Source organism: Cygnus olor, chromosome Z (genome assembly GCF_009769625.2).
Source record: "Cygnus olor isolate bCygOlo1 chromosome Z, bCygOlo1.pri.v2, whole genome shotgun sequence".
In the NCBI taxonomy this organism is placed as follows: domain Eukaryota; kingdom Metazoa; phylum Chordata; class Aves; order Anseriformes; family Anatidae; genus Cygnus; species Cygnus olor.
Window position 1 is genome coordinate 30,805,614 of NC_049198.1, and position 16,047 is coordinate 30,821,660.

The 16,047-nt window shown below is 41.5% G+C and overlaps 1 protein-coding gene across 44 annotated transcripts in view; it reads right to left on the minus strand.

The window, feature by feature from the left end:
• The window catches only part of PTPRD (protein tyrosine phosphatase receptor type D), a 411,363-nt gene that overhangs the window by 147,894 nt on the left and 247,422 nt on the right, over positions 1-16,047 (minus strand). For 25 of the 44 annotated variants that reach the window (XM_040541837.1, XM_040541861.1, XM_040541835.1 and 22 more), the window contains 4 exons: positions 15,534-15,644; positions 14,124-14,135; positions 11,842-12,111; positions 10,573-11,154 (listed from right to left, as the gene is read on the minus strand). In XM_040541837.1, the coding sequence (XP_040397771.1) occupies positions 10,573-11,154; positions 11,842-12,111; positions 14,124-14,135; positions 15,534-15,644 (975 nt within the window). The remainder of the gene's footprint in view (positions 1-10,572; positions 11,155-11,841; positions 12,112-14,123; positions 14,136-15,533; positions 15,645-16,047) is intronic. The other 19 variants (XM_040541860.1, XM_040541859.1, XM_040541856.1 and 16 more) reach the window with 1 other exon arrangement.

Here is a 16,047-nt window from a genome sequence, read left to right on the forward strand (position 1 = left end):
CCAGCTGGAGAGATGGGCAGGAAGAAACCACATGAGGTTTAATAAGAGCAAGTGTAGAGTTCCTGCACCTGGGAAGGAACAACCAGACATATCAGTACAGGCTGGGGGATGACCTCCTGGAGAGGAGCTCTGAGGAGAAGGACCTGGGAGTCCTGGTGGATGACAGGTTGACCATGAGCCAGCAGTGTGCCCTCGTGGCCAAGAAGGCCAATGGGATCCTGGCATTCATAAAAAGGAGCATGGCCAGCAGGTCAAGGGAGGTGATCCTCCCCCTCTACTCTGCCCTGGTCAGGCCTCACCTGGAGTACTGTGTCCAGTTCTGGGCTCTCTGGTACAAAAAAGACAGGGATCTCCTGGAGAGTCCAGCGGACGGCCACAAAGATGATACGGGGCCTGGAGCATCTTCCCTATGAAGAAAGGCTGAGAGACCTGGGTCTGTTCAGCCTGGAGAAAAGAAGACTGAGAGGGGATCTCATCAATGTTTATAAATACCTGAGGTGTGGGAGACAGAGGGATTTGGCCAACCTCTTTTCAGTGGTTTGTGGGGACAGGACAAGGGGTAATGGCCACAAGATAGAGCACAGGAAGTTCCGCACCAACATGAGAAAGAACTTCTTCACAGTGAGGGTGACGGAGCACTGGAACAGGCTGCCCAGGGAGGCTGTGGAGTCTCCTTCTCTGGAGATATTCAAGGCCCATCTGGACGCCTACCTGGGCAGCCTCCACTAGGGAACCTGCTTTGGCAGGGGAGTTGGACCCGATGATCTTTCGAGGTCCCTTCCAACCCCTACAATTCTGTGATTCTGTGAATTTCCTCCTGACTTCTAATCTAAATATCCCCTCTTTCAGTTTAAAGCCATTCCCCCTTCTCCTGTCACTGTCTGCTAATATATAAAGTCACTCTCCAACTTTTTTATAACCTCACTCTAAGTATGTATACATTTTCTTCTCCAGGCTGAACATCCCCATCTCGTTCAGCCTTTGTTTGTAGAAGTGCTCCATCACTTTGATTACCTTCATGGCCTTCCTCTGCACTCGCTCTAACAGGTCCACATCTTTCTTATTTTGGGGACCCCAGACCTGGATGTAGTACTCCAAGTGGGGCCTCACAAGGGTAGGGGACAACCATTCCCTCAGTCTGCTGGCTACTCCTCTGTTGTTGCAGTCCAGGACAGAGTTGGCCTTCTGGGCTGCAAGCACACACTGCTGGCTCACGTTGAGCTTTTCATCCACTAGAACCCCCAAGTCCTTCTTCGCAGGGCTGTTCTCAATGAGTTCTTCTCCCAGTCTGTATTCCTCTCTGGGATTGCCCTGGTCCAGCTGCAGCACTTTGGACTTGGACTTGCTGAACCTCATTAGGTTCCTGTGGGCCCACTTCTCAAGCTTGTCCAGGTCCCTTTGGATGATATCCCTTCTTTCTGTTGCATCAACTGCACCACTCAGCTTGGTTTAATCTGAAAATTTGCTGAGGGTGCACTCAATCCCACTGTCTACATTATTGATAAAGATATTAAACAGCACCAGTCCCAAAACAGATTCCCAAGGGACACCAGCTTCCATCACCAGCCTCTGCCTGGATATAGAGCTATTGAACACAACTTTCTTGATGTGGCCATCCAGCTAAACCCTTGTACACTGAGTAGTCCACTCTTCAAATCCATCTCTCTCCAATTTAGAGATCAGGATATTGTGTGGGACCATGTTGAAGGCCTTACAGAAGTCCAGGTAGATGGCATTGTTCAGTCTTCCATTGTCAGCTGATGCAGTCACTCCATCCCAAAGGCCAGCAGGTCAGGCATGATTTGCCCTTGATGAAACAGTGCTGACTGTCTCAGATCACCTCCTTGTCTTGCATGTACCTTAATATTGCTTCCAGGAGGATCTGTTCCATGATCTTGCCAGGCATAGAGGTGAGGCTCACCAGTCTGTAGTTCTCTGTGTCTTTCTTTCTACACTTTTTAAAAATGGGAGAGACGTTTTCCTCTTTCCAGTCACCAGAGACTTCCCCGGAGTGCCAGGACTTTTCAAGTATGATGGAGAGTGACTTGGTAGCTGTGTCCAACAGTTCCCTCAGGACCCTGGGATTCATGTCATTGACTTGTACCTGTTCAGTTCCATCAGGTGGTCAGACCTACTCTTTGCTTACCGTGGGAGGGATTTTGTTCCCCCAACCACTGTCTAGAGGTTCAGGGACTTGAGAGAGGTGGGAAGCCTGACGGCGACTATCACATCCTTCAGCTGGCTTGCAATGCTGTTTTTGATGTACTCCAGAATACAGTTGTCCCTTTTGGTTGCCAGGGCACATTGTTGACTCAAATTCAATTTGTCATCTACCAGAACTCCCAGATCCCTTTCTGCTGGGCTGTTCTCCAGCCCCTCATCCCCTAATCTGTACATTCATGGTGGCACTGTCCTCGGTTCAGAATCCAGCAATTTCTCTTGTTAAACTTCACACAGCTGGTAATTGCCCAGCCCTCTAATTTGTCAAGATCTCTCTGCAAGGCTCCTCTACCTTTGAGGGAGTCAGTGTCTCCTTCCTGTTTAGTGTCACCTGGAAACTTACTTAGCACACCTTCAGGTCCTTCATTCAAGTAATTTATGAAAACATTAAAGAGAAATGGCCCTGAAATGGAGCCCATCCTGTGCATGATATCTACTTCAGTGACTTCGAGGAAAGGATGGAGGACACATGTGCCAAGTCTGCAGATGGCATCAAGCTGGAGCGGGATAGTCAATATAGCCAAGGGCCATGCTGCTCTTAAGAGGGAGCTGAAAAATGGGGAGGAAGTGGCTGATGGGACATGACATTCAGCAAGAAAGAGGCTGGGCCCTGGCCTGGGAAGGCAGAGCCCTGCAGAGAGAGAAGCTGGGGCTGGTGTGGCTCTGGGGTAACTGATGACTCTGGAACCTGCAGGGAGCAAGCTGAGCAGTTCCCAGTGATGCACCTTGGCAGCAATGAGGGCAAGAAAGTTGGTGTGAGCAGGACACAGCCTTGAGAGCCAGGGGAGGGCAGGGGTTGTCCCCACTGCTTAGAGCTCGTCAGTGTACAGTCATCTGCATACTGCATCTGGTTTTGGGCCTCCAACAGAGAAAGGATGTTGATAAAAATGGACAAATTTAATGAACAGCCAGCAAGAAGAGGCTGTGGGACTGCAGCCAGTTCAGTCAGGAGAAGGTGTGGCTTTGGTAGCACACAGCAGCAGCCCCAGCACCAGCAGGAAAGGAGAAAGGGGGCACAGGCAGTCTTTGCACAGTAGTGTGCGCCAGGAGGGCAAGAGGCAGCAGCACAAACTGAGACACAAGATGCTCAGGCTGGAGATAAGGAAAAAGAAGCCTTTTCACTACCAGGACAGCCCAGCCGTGGAGTCGGGGCCCAGACAGGCTGATCAGTCTCTGGCCTGGGGAGTTTCACTACCTGGCTGAGTGAGGCCCTGAACTGCCTGGCCTGAGCCCCAGTTGAGCCTGCGGGGGGGTGGTGGTGGTGGTGGTTGTGGTGGTGGTGGGGACGACACTGGACACCTCCCCTTCTGCCAGCCGCAGCAGTACCCTGTGGATACTACAGTCTATGTATCATTATCTATGCATACATGAACTGTAGAACATAATCAGGCAGTAATTGTAAATGGCCAGTAAAGTGACCCATATAACATTTTTTTTACCATCCATTATGATAATAAATATGGCAGCAGTTGGAAAACAAAGGGTATTTCCTGTCTCTCTGTAGTAATACATTTTAAGATCCTAATTTTCCAAATCTTTTCAAAAACAGGTCTGCTACTTGCTATAATTCTATAAGTCAAAAGAATGGTTGATTGGACTTTACCAAATACTGTTTATTGAAAAAATATCTTATGCAAAACCTAGTTATCCTTGATATTTTACAGCCACAGTTAGGCAAATCTGAAGCTGAAAACATCAAGAGAAAAAAGAAGTGACAGGGAATCTGCCTGGCTCCAAATAGATTGAGAAGATGAGGAAGAAGGAAAACAAAAACACATTTACATAAACTTAACAAACTATATCACTGATAAATTCAGTAGGGAATCTAACACTTAATTCAAAGAAGAAGTAGCAGATAAGAAAGTGGAATAATAACTTTTAAACCATTAAATATTTATGCCTGGAACGCACAACATCTGTTCAAAAAAAAATCTTTGGTGGTATGCGGGGACTAAGCCAAGCTGGAGGAGCTTACAGAACATACTGGTCTTCTTCAGAGAAAAAAAAAATGTAGAGAAACTGGAAAAGCTTTATAAGTGGTCTTCATACTCTTGCCAAAGCGTTTTTAATTAAACAGATCAAATTCAACTTTCAATATTAGTGATATACATGGTCAAGCCACAGAATGGAATTTTCTTGCGTGAGTATTCTCTCAGTACTGTCTTTTTCTGCTTTGAGGTCAGTGTACTCTACAAATGTATACTAAAAACCATAACTTCCCTGTGCAGCAAGCATGCCTTTTATTTCTCAGTTCTACAAAGTGTGTTGTCACTAGGAGACTAATATTGTGGAGTTTCATGTGTTCATGAAAAATGTTGAAATGTCTGACAAAGTAGCAAGCTTACTACAACAGAGAACTGCATTTCTTTGCTAGTGACTACCTTCCTCTGAATTTCTAATCATTCTTCTTAAGCTAATGCTTTGTTTATGTAGCCTGCAAGTCAGATACTTGACCTTCTCACTACTGTACTTTTCTCTATGCTTTCTCAAAAGCTTGATCTTTTATAACTGTAATAATCCCCAGTCTTCAATCCACAGCCAATCCTTGTTTTAAAGTTAACAATATGTTTTATTCTGCAATTTTCACATTTAAATAAGCGTACATTTTGAGGTATACATCCAGGTATATCTGGAATATTTTTCAGTCTCTCTTTCTCCACTAATACACTACCTAACAGAGAAGAAGCATTTGGACAATGCTCGCGTTGGTTTAATTTTTAGGTAGTCCTGTGTGGAGCCGGGAGTTGGACTCTATGATTCTTGTAGGTCCTTTCTAACTTGGGATATTCTATGATTCTATTAACTTGTTTAAAGTTCAAGAGTTTTTCTGCTACACAGAAACTAACGTATATTGCTCAGAGAGTACATATACTGCTGACCAGTTTTAGGAAAGAAAGAGATATGAGAAGTTTCATAAGAAATGTGTCCAGAGAAGCTAAATGGAGACAAACCAACACAGTTTTTGTTTTCAGATGAAGAAAAGATAAAGGACAAGAAATATTTTTATACTAAAGCTTATACAGTTAATTCTGTGTTCTAAAACTTGGTGTTTGTAATTCAATATGCCTAAATAATACACTTGTCCTGACTCCACCCTCAGTAGAATCAAATCCTTTGACCCATAATGATGTATAAGTACATTCTTAGGTGTAGATTTTGGAATTGAGTTTCTCTTAATGTGAAAGGCTCAGCTCTACAGCTCTCTTCTGATGACTTAATTCCTTAAAATGGTGTCTTGATAGTGAAGAAAACACTGCTGGAAACAATTGGGCAAAAGGACAGGGCTTTTCCTCAAATGTTAGGCAGAATATTTAAACCTGAAATTGAATGTAAAACTTTTTTTTTTTATGTTTGTTTTTCTGATAAATTTCTTTCTCTTCCCCTCAAATTACACGTTCCTAGTTAATATTTTACTTAGAAATTCAATTTGCAATTTCAATAGAGTTTCTGCTCACCAGCAAAGTGAGAAGACATTCACAGAGCCCTTTCAAGGAACCACAATGCTGTACTAACGAACAAAAGATTCTCATAAACAGGCTTTTTAAAAATTCTTCAATTTTTACAATCATCCTTCAAAGATCCAAATACTTATAATGAAGGAACATTTTGAAGGAAATCAAGCTATCAGAGGCTGTAAACCACAGCTATCGATCAATTTTTTTTTTGTATATACATGGTAATATTCCCCAAAGTAAGCATAAAGGTTAAGCTGCATATTTATCATTACAGGATTATTTGTTTCACAATATATATATATATATATATATATATATAATTTTTATCCTTTTACATATTTTTTTACATTTTTTTTTCATGGCACATGTATAACTTATTTGGCACATGTATATTTATTTGGATGTCTATCAGCCTGAGAGACTCAAACCAAAACAATCTTATTCAGGTTTAGATTACAATAAATCTAGTAGAAAAGGGCATCGTATTCTGCAGTGCTAACTAAAGAGAAACTAGCAGCTAGAAAATGGGTGAATCACGTTTTTTAAAGAAACATAGCATTGGAGTACTTCACTAGACTTTCTTGTATGTTTATCTCTTATGGATTCAAATATTCACATTCTTTCAAGGACAAGTATCAGTGCTTAAACATGCTGCGTGTGTGCCACATTTTTGTTTTCCTTTCAATTTTCAACATTGTCTTACATAAATAATGTCAAGTCAACTCCATTACAAAGTTTAAAACGTGTATTGAGACTTCCTCCTGCACTGTTAACATTGTCGTATTTTCTTCAGATTACAACAGTAATCAGAAACAGATGGGCACGTTTAATGGCAAGTTCTTTAAAGTTTTTAATAAACAAAGCTTTTCTGAAATGACATCAGCAAGTAATGTAACTTGGCCGGTCCAGCTGAGTCTCACTGTTCATTATTTCAATTGCTTCACCCTTCTCTGGAGAAACCACTGACAAACCCTTCCTAATCTAAGGAAGTTTATGATTATAAGTGAAAACACAGACAAGGAGTTCACTAAAAGTGTTTTGCTTATGAATTCTAGAAGAAGTCTAATGCCAATATAAATACTAGTTCCTGAATAATAAAAAAAAAAAATACAAAAGTAAATACAAAAGCCAAAATTAAAATATGGTCTACATTTGCATGTGCGCACAGGCAAGCTATGCAGCACATGCAGCAGGCAAGCTATGACTTGGTTGCCATCACTGAAACATGGTGGGACCACTCCCATGACTGGAGTGCTGCAATGAACGGACAGGCAGCACAGAAGGGGTGGTGGTGTGGCTCTTTATATTAGAGAGTGTTTTGATGCTGTGGAACTCGAGACTGGGAATGATAAGGTTGAGTCCCTATGGGGGACTATCAGCGGGAACTTCCCTATCAGCGGGAAGGCCAACAAGGCAAGCATCCTGGTGTGGGTCTGTTATAGACTGCCAAACCAGGATGAGGAGACGGATGAGGAGTTCTACAGGCAGCTTGCAGAAGTTGCAAAATCGTCAGCGCTTGTTCTCGTGGGGGACTTCAACTTCCTAGACATATCCTGGAAATACAATACGGCTCAGAGGAAGCAGTCTAGGAGGTTTCTGGAGAGCATGGAAGATAGTTTCCTGACACAGCTGGTTAGTGAGCCTACCAGGGGAAGTGCCCCGCTAGACCTTCTGTTCATAAACAGAGAAGGACTGGTGGGAGATGTGGTGGTCAGGAGCTGTCTTGGGCAGAGTGACCACGAAATGGTAGAGTTCTCTATTCTTGGCCAAGTCAGGAGGGGGACCAGTAAAACTGCTGTCTTGGACTTCTGGAGGGCAGACTTTGAGCTGTTCAGGACACCGGCTGGCAGAGTCCCTTGAGAGGCAGTTCTGAAGGGCAGAGGAGTCCAGGAAGGCTGGGCACTCTTCAAGAGGGAAATCTTAATGGCTCAGGAGCGGTCTGTCCCCACGAGCCCAAAGACAAGCCGGCGCGGAAGAAGACTGGCCTGGCTGAACAGAGAGTTGTGGCTAGAGCTTAGGAAAAAAAAGAGGGTTTGTAACCTTTGGAAAAGAGGGAGGGCCACTCAGAAGGATTGTAAGGATGTTGTAAGAATGTGCAGGGACAAAACTAGAAAGGCCAAAGCTCATCTGGAGCTCAATCAGGCTACTGCTGTTAAAGATAACAGAAAATGTTTTTATGAATACATAACCACAAAAAGAAGGACTCAGGAGAACCTCCATCCTTTACTGGATGCGGGGGGAAACTTAATGACAAGAGATGAGGAAAAGGCTGAGGTGCTTAATGCCTTCTTTGCCTCAGTCTTTAGCGGCAAGACCAGTTGTTCTCTGGATACCCAGTACCCTGAGCTGGTGGAAGGGGATGGGGATCAGAACGTGGCCCTCCTAATCCACGAGGAAATGGTTGGCGACCTGCTACAGCACTTGGATGTGTGCAAGTCGATGGGGCCGGATGGGATCCACCAGAGGGTACTGAGAGAACTGGCGGAAGAGCTGGCCAAGCCACCTTCCATCATTTATCAGTAGTCCTGGCTATCAGGGGAGGTCCCAGCTGACTGGTGGCTAGCTAATATGACACCCATCTACAAGAAGGGCTGGAGGGTAGACCCGGGAAACTATAGGCCTGTCAGCTTGACCTCAGCGTCAGGGAAGCTCATGGAGCAGATTATCTTGAGTGTCATCACGCGGCACTTGCAGGGCAAGCAGGCGATCAGGCCCAGTCAGCATGGGTTTATGAAAGGCAGGTCCTGCTTGATGAACCTGATCTCCTTCTATGACAAGTGACACGCTTGGTGGATGAGGGAAAGGCTATGGATGTGGTCTACCTTGATCTCAGTAAGGCTTTTGACTCCATTTCCCATGGCATTCTCCTCAAGAAACTGGCTGCTCATGGCTTGGGCTGGCGTATGCTTCGTTGGGTTAAAAACTGGCTGGGTAGCCGGGCCCAAAGAGTCGTGGTGAATGGAGTTAAATCCAGCTGGAGGCCGGTCACTGGTGGAGTCCCCCAGGGCTCAGTACTGGGGCCAGTTCTCTCTAATATCTTTATCGATGATCTGGATGAGGGGATCGAGTGCACCCTCAGTAAGTTTGCAGATGACACCAAGTTAGGTGAGTGTGTCGATCTGCTCGAGGGTAGGAAGGTTCTGCAGGATGATCTGGATAGGCTGGACCGATGGGCTGAGGCCAACTGTATGAAGTTCAACAAGGCCAAGTGCCGGGTCCTGCACCTGGGACACAACAACCCCAAGCAGCACTACAGGCTGGGAGATGAGTGGTTAGAAAACTGCCTGGCAGAGAAGAACCTGAGAGTATTGGTTGATAGTCGGCTGAATATGAGCCAGCAGTATGCTCAGGTGGCCAAGAAGGCCAACAGCACCCTGGCTTGTATAAGAAACAGGGTGGCCAGCAGGGCTAGGGAAGTGATTGTTCCCCTGTACTTGGCTCTGGTGAGGCCGCACCTCGAGTACTGTGTTCAGTTTTGGGCCCCTCACTACAAGAAGGACATCGAGGTGCTCAAGTGAGTCCAGAGAAGGGCAACGAAGCTGGTGAGGGGTCTGGAGAACAAGTCTTACGAGGAGAGGCTGAGGGAGCTGGGATTGTTCAGCCTGGAGAAGAAGAGGCTCAGGGGTGACCTTATCGCACTCTATAGGTACATTAAAGGAGGCTGTAGCGAGGTGGGAATTGGTCCATTCTCCCACGTGTCTGGTGACAGGACGAGGGGGAATGGGCTAAAGTTGCACCAGGGGAGGTTTACGTTGGATATTAGGAAGAACTTCTTTACCAAAAGGGTTGATAGGCGTCAGAATGGGCTGCCCAGGGAAGTGGTTGAGTCACCATCCCTGGAGGTCTTTAAGAGACATTTAGATGTTGAGCTTAGTGATATGGTTTAGTGGAGGACTTGTTAGTGTTAGGTCAGAGGTTGGACTAGGTGATCTTGGAGGTCTCTTCCAACCTAGATGATTCTGTGATTCTGTGATTCTCTGACATTTTAATGCACCAGTAGGTCTAGAAAAGTTATTTCAGTAACTTCTCAGCTGAGATCTGTAGAGTAACGCTTAGACCTTTGTGTAACACAATGCTTACAATGGTCCACAGAAACAGTTCAATGTCTGTTTTTCATTAAGTATGTACTGGTGTCTACTTTGAATTAACAGAAGTAAAAACTGTATCCAATGGAACTGTCTTCAGTTATGCTTAGAAGTGCATTTTTTAACAATTTGAGGGAAGATACAATTCTTCAAGAAGAAACATTCTAGTACTAAAAAAATTCAAGTAGTGTTATATAATATTTCTAGGCAATCAATGACCTACAGTAATGCTTCATACAGCTTTCTCTAAACAACTAGAAAAAGTGGGCTTTTATTTCTTATTGCTACAATAAAACACTTTCTGCAGTGTAGCTCCACCAGAACTTCTGGCTTCTGACTTCAAAAAAATTATCTCCAATCTTTTTCACTATGTTTGCTTGTCCTTTGCTAATATAACTAATTCATGGATCTAAAACTTCTGTGCAGAACCAAAACAACCTAACTGCAAACATAAAAGAAGAAATTAGTGACCTTGTGGATTACTCTTTGTAGGAACAGGTTGGATTTGTCTTGATAAATCCAAAGTGTAGAGAACTGCTTGCCTGTTACTACACCAAGGCTGATGTTTTGTTAATGCTTTCAAGTATGAGGGGATAATTTCTTTTCTTCAGTGGTAACTTGCACTGTGTGGAATTTAAAATAAAAACTACTGTAGAAACAGGTATCTGTAATAGTTGCCTGGATAAACTGTGGCAATCTTTGAGACCTTCCCCCCCCCCCCCCCCCCAACATTTTCAAGATCAAGTCTTCCCTCTGCAAAATTTCTTCTTTTCATTTTTTTCCCCTACAAATTCTGTTTACTGCTGGCTTACCTCCTGTTTGAGTGATGACTTGAATGTCGCTAGAAAGTGGTCCATCCCCAACAGAAGTAAAAGCAAGAACCTTCACAGAGTATGTTTTCTGGGGCACCAGATTCCCAATAGTGGTAATATGGCTGTCAGCCACATTGTGTTTCATCCAGCTGTTGACATGTTGAGTAGGATCCATGGTGTAATAAACTCTGTAACCTTGTATTTGTCCATTCGGTTCCTCAGGTTCTTCCCACTGTACCAAAATGGTGGTAGAGCTCAACATACGGGCCTGTACATTGCGTGGTGCACTTGAAGGTGCTTGCTCTGAAGTCCTTGTTGACACAGGTTCACTGGGTGGCCCTCGCCCAATGTTATTTACAGCAACTACTCGAAATTCATATTCTGAATATGGGCTTAGGCCAGCCACACTATAGCGTGTTGTGGCAACCCCATCAATTTCCTTATATGGCTCCTCAGAGTTTTTGGGTTTATGTTGGATTATGTAGTAAGAAACTGGTTCAGGGTTTCCAGAATCCCAAGTCAATGTTATGCTTGTTGCTGTGCTTTCTGTCACCACAGGTGTTCCAGGAGGTCTGGGTAAGGCTAAGGATAAATACCGAAAAATGCAGTTAGCCCTATGTAACAGCAGACCTTAATAATTACATTACGATATTTAAAAAACCAACCAACCAACCAACCAAACAAACAAACAAAAAATCAGGAAATTTGGAATGGAGAGAACATGTGATTTGTCCAGCACGAGCTTTTGGCAATTATGATTACCTCCAGAAACTTATCAGAAACATTTCAAGTTCTGTAGTAAAAGGTTTATCGATATAAAGCAACAATACTGACTTTTATGGTAAGTTCCTTAAGCAGATGACCATTAAAGATTAATTTTCAGTAATTTTTAGAACCTCTGGCATCCACTACTCAATTAACATGATACTTGGACACCCAGCAACTCCAAAAATCAAATAACTGGTTCTTAAGAGTTACTGCTATTGACAAATATATGCAAGATTATAAAGTTCTTTATTTACTTTAAAGGCAGGCTGAGAGCTAGACATAGGAAAATAATGGAACACTATTATGAATTTATTTATCAGAATTATTGCTGTCTGAATCTATATTTTGTCTTATGCCAGTGATTGGTTGGAACGGTTACTTTCTTGATTTAAGAGTGTAAGATAATTTAGTCTCTTTCGGTGCAATTTACTTGTTCAGAATATGGGCATTGAATGAAAGGAAAGACTGAACTATGTACAAATGTATATGCTTGGGATATACCTTTGACAGTTATCTGCGCTATTGCTTCTATAACACCAAGGGTAGACATAGCAACACAAGTATAATTTGCAGACTGTCTGACATCATTAAGCTCAAGGACGTTCCTTCCTATTGGCATATCATCCTCAGGTGTCAAATCTTCTGCTCCTAGCATCCATTTCACATATGGCATTGGTGACCCCACCGCAACACACGTGATATTTACACTCCCGCCAGGCATAATCTCATGATTGGTGGGGGGGATAGAGAACCTCGGTGGGACTCGTCGAACTGGAACAAAACACAAAAAAGGTAATAACATATACAAAAAAAAGAAACTGAGTCTTGCATACAGACTACATGCAGTGTACAGACACGATTTAACATTTTAACATGTTATTCTGATCTGCCAGAAAATATGTATAAAAGAAATACAAGACTAAACAAGAATATTGTCTGCACACAATGTCAATTATTCTATATTTACTTGAGGATATTATTAGGTACATTCATACAAAAGCTGATTCAGACCTATTAGGGCCCCCACATTTAACTAACTACATATTAACAATACACAAACACCATGCAAAAGATATACACGCACACACGCGTGCACACACATATATATGCATGTATTTTATGAGTATACATATATATATGCAGAAAAGAAAATTGGAGAGTAAACAGCATGCTTGAATTGATTACCAAAACCAACTCTAATGCTGTGTACTTCCAGCTGATGTGAATAAATGTGCTAGACCACATTGTCACATCACAGTCCTGGAACACATTGCCTACAGTACACTGAAAGTGCAATTTTATTGCTTTCAGATTCAAAGTGGATGCAGCCTCAGGACCTCACACTAACACTTAAACAAACATAGAAATAATATATATAATTACACACAGATACAAATATATATATACACATATATATATACATGTACATACACACACACACATATATATATACATATATATATATATAGTCACAGAAAAGAAACTAAGCAAAGCCAGTACAAAGTACTGGATTTGTTCATGCAGGCAAGCAAATGACAGAATCAATTAAGAATCATGCTTAGGAAAATATCTGAGTAAAACTGCAGAAAGAGAAAGAACTCAAAAAGAAAATATTTTGAGTGAGGAAAGAAAACTCAAAAGAGATGGGGATAGGAGAGGCTGACAGATACAGGAGCTTAAGAAGAGGATAGAGGTTGAGGGAGAAGGAAATTAGATTAAGTTTAGGTGGTTAAAAAGCAACTGTTAGGAAGGGCCACTGGGAAAATAGCAGAACATTTAACATTCAGGATTCCACTATGTTCACAGTTAATGGAAAGCAAAATAAGCTATAAGGATCAATAGTATCAGACATCTCTTTATTGATAGCAAGGGGCAGTGACCTTAAACATGTAGCAAGACATGGCTCTAACAGAGTAGTTAGTATTTAAGCAAACAACACCGAGAAAATTACCAGGCAATAACAGATCAGTGTTCCTGCTTCAAATATTCTCAGTGGTGTGCGCATGTGTGTGGGAGGTGGAATAGAGAGAGGTAGCTGAGAGAGGTAGGTTTGTATTTAGGCCTTTCATTGGACAAAGTACTTTAAACTGTGTTTATTTGGGTTTAATAAATGCTAATCATTAAGTTTTCTTTTTTTAATTAAAAAAAAAAAAAGTAAAAGAAGAGACTATGAGTGAGTAAAAAAATAATGAACACAGTATTAGTCTGAAACCTTTCCACTGGGTTTAATTACATTTCTGTGATCTTCTATGGATCCAGAAGGGGCTTACTGCAATGGCCTCATGAGTGAATGACAGGCAGAAGGGGAACAAGCAAAGAGCAAAACATCCATAAGCGGCCAATTCACAGAGGCCACACAAAGCAAGCAGCAGGCAACGAGGAAATTCTTGTATTGAACAGAATCCTTGTAGACAAAAGGAGAGTTTAGTCTTCATGCTCAGGCTGTTTAGAAAAGCAACTGCAGGAAACCATTCCTTGAAAAGCAGGCATCAGTATAAACAAGAAATTAAAAGGGAAGAAAAAGCAGGAACACTGACCAAGTTTACTAAACATTAGTGTTAAATCTAAAAAGGTTGCCATGCATCCAGGTTCATTCTCTCTTATCATGCACAACAGTTAGATACCAGCACTCATCAAAGCCATGACCAGGGCATTCTCTGCTTAAACATAACATTAACTTAAAAAAATGCCACAATGCAGCTACATTCATTTCATTTGTATTCTTTGTTATTGGTTTAATTAATAGTTTTGTAAGGTGGGTAAAAAGTAAAAAACACACCAACCTTCTCGCAGCTCTGAGGGATGTAGGGGGTTTGATGCAGAACACAATGAAATGAGGAAAGGAGAAAAACAAGGGAAACACAGAGAGAGTAAAAAGGCCATATCAAGGCTTTCAACTGCTACTTGAACATCTCTACTTGCTCTAATTAAACCTTCCTACCTCTTCTTGAAAAGTTAGCATTTTCCACAGCTACAACGGTGTTAGAAACAATAGCTAGCATCATTTTGAAATTTTCCTTTGGATAAAAAGGTATACATGCCTCATGCAGTACAGGAAAGTCAGTATGTTGAAGGAGAAGAGAAAAAAATGTCAACAATTTCTATGGATGCCATAACTATGAAATGTTTTTCTTTCTTTTTTCTTTCCTTTTTATTTTTTCTTTTATTTTTTTATTTTTTTTCAATTAGTCAGAAGAGTCACACCATAGCAAAACATATCAGGTTGATTGAAAAATCATCTCTAACAAAAATTTCAAAATCAAGCTAGGTATTTTTGGTAAGGTCATCCACCCTACAGTAAAATTTACAGCTGTTTACTTTTTCAGTCCTATTTCCCCCACCCATCCATTTATATTGTAGACACACACACACACACACATATATATATACACATATGTATGTATGTATGTTATAGCCTTTGTTGTACAGGAAGGTACATGAACTGTCTGTTGGAAATACTGCCAAAAAGAAAGTACTTCTTTCTAGTTGAAGCAAAGGAATGTTTTTGCATGTTCAAAGAAATAAACATTTTTTCTACTTTATGGAGGAAGATAATGGTTTCCTTATCAACTGTATCTGTCATACAGGCAAGTATTTCTTTACAAAATATAACCAACTGACCACTGTCAAGGACTGCACTTCACTCACAAGTCTTACACTAAAGATACTTAAATATACATATATATATATATATACACATACGTATATATAGAAAGAAGTAGAAAAGAAGATACAGTCGTGCTCTGCATATATTTTAAAGTTAAGAGTTTTTCCTTTGAAATTAAGCAGCAGAGGTCAGGTAGGCATACACCTCAATGAGTGGGTTACACTCAGCTGATTAGTAGCACATTGAGCAGTCACCTCAGGAGTTTGAAAAGAAAAACAAAACAATACAAAACAAATAAAAGAAAAGAAATGCAAAGCACAACCTAACTCAATGCAGGAAAAATAGAAGTCAAGATGTAAAAATATAAATATACTTACAAACCTTAACCCACAGGATAGAGTGGACTCAAGAGTGATTTAAAAACAAAACAAACCTCAACCCTTCCCTCTACATTTTAAAATTAATTTTACAACTGGTACATTCACCATGGCATTGTGATTATCACAGTGGTAACTGCATAGATCTTGAAAGTATCTTAGCCCTGAACCTGAATGAAGAGTGGATGCCAGGCTTATGTCATTCCTACCTCTGACATATAGATTAGCAGGGGCGGAATAGCGTGTACCCGCACTGTTGGTTGCAACACACTCATATTTGCCTTGGTCAGATTCTTCACTCAGTTCAATTTGGAGAGCACCTGTATGAATATAAAATATATTGCCAAAGAGTCGGTCAGAGAAGGTTTTTTATATCCATAACAATATACCGCTTAACAATATGAAAAGCTTGTATGCGAAGGTCCACTCAACGTCGGTTCATTTTCTTGCTAAGGTGCACAGACAGAAAATGATGCAATGAAAAAAACAAAGAGATTATTTTTTTCACATCATCAGTGCTAGCACAGGAAAACAATTTGCATTTGGCAAAAAAAAAAAAAAAAAAAAAAACACCTCTCTAACAATACTCTTTCCTAAACCATTAAAATGAAGATGGGTGAGACTGCTTCAAGGAAGAATGGCTTTTAAACAAAACAAAAGAGATTAAGTAGTTGGGTCATTACAAACTTTTGATTTTTATGTCATTGTTCCGATCCAGTGACA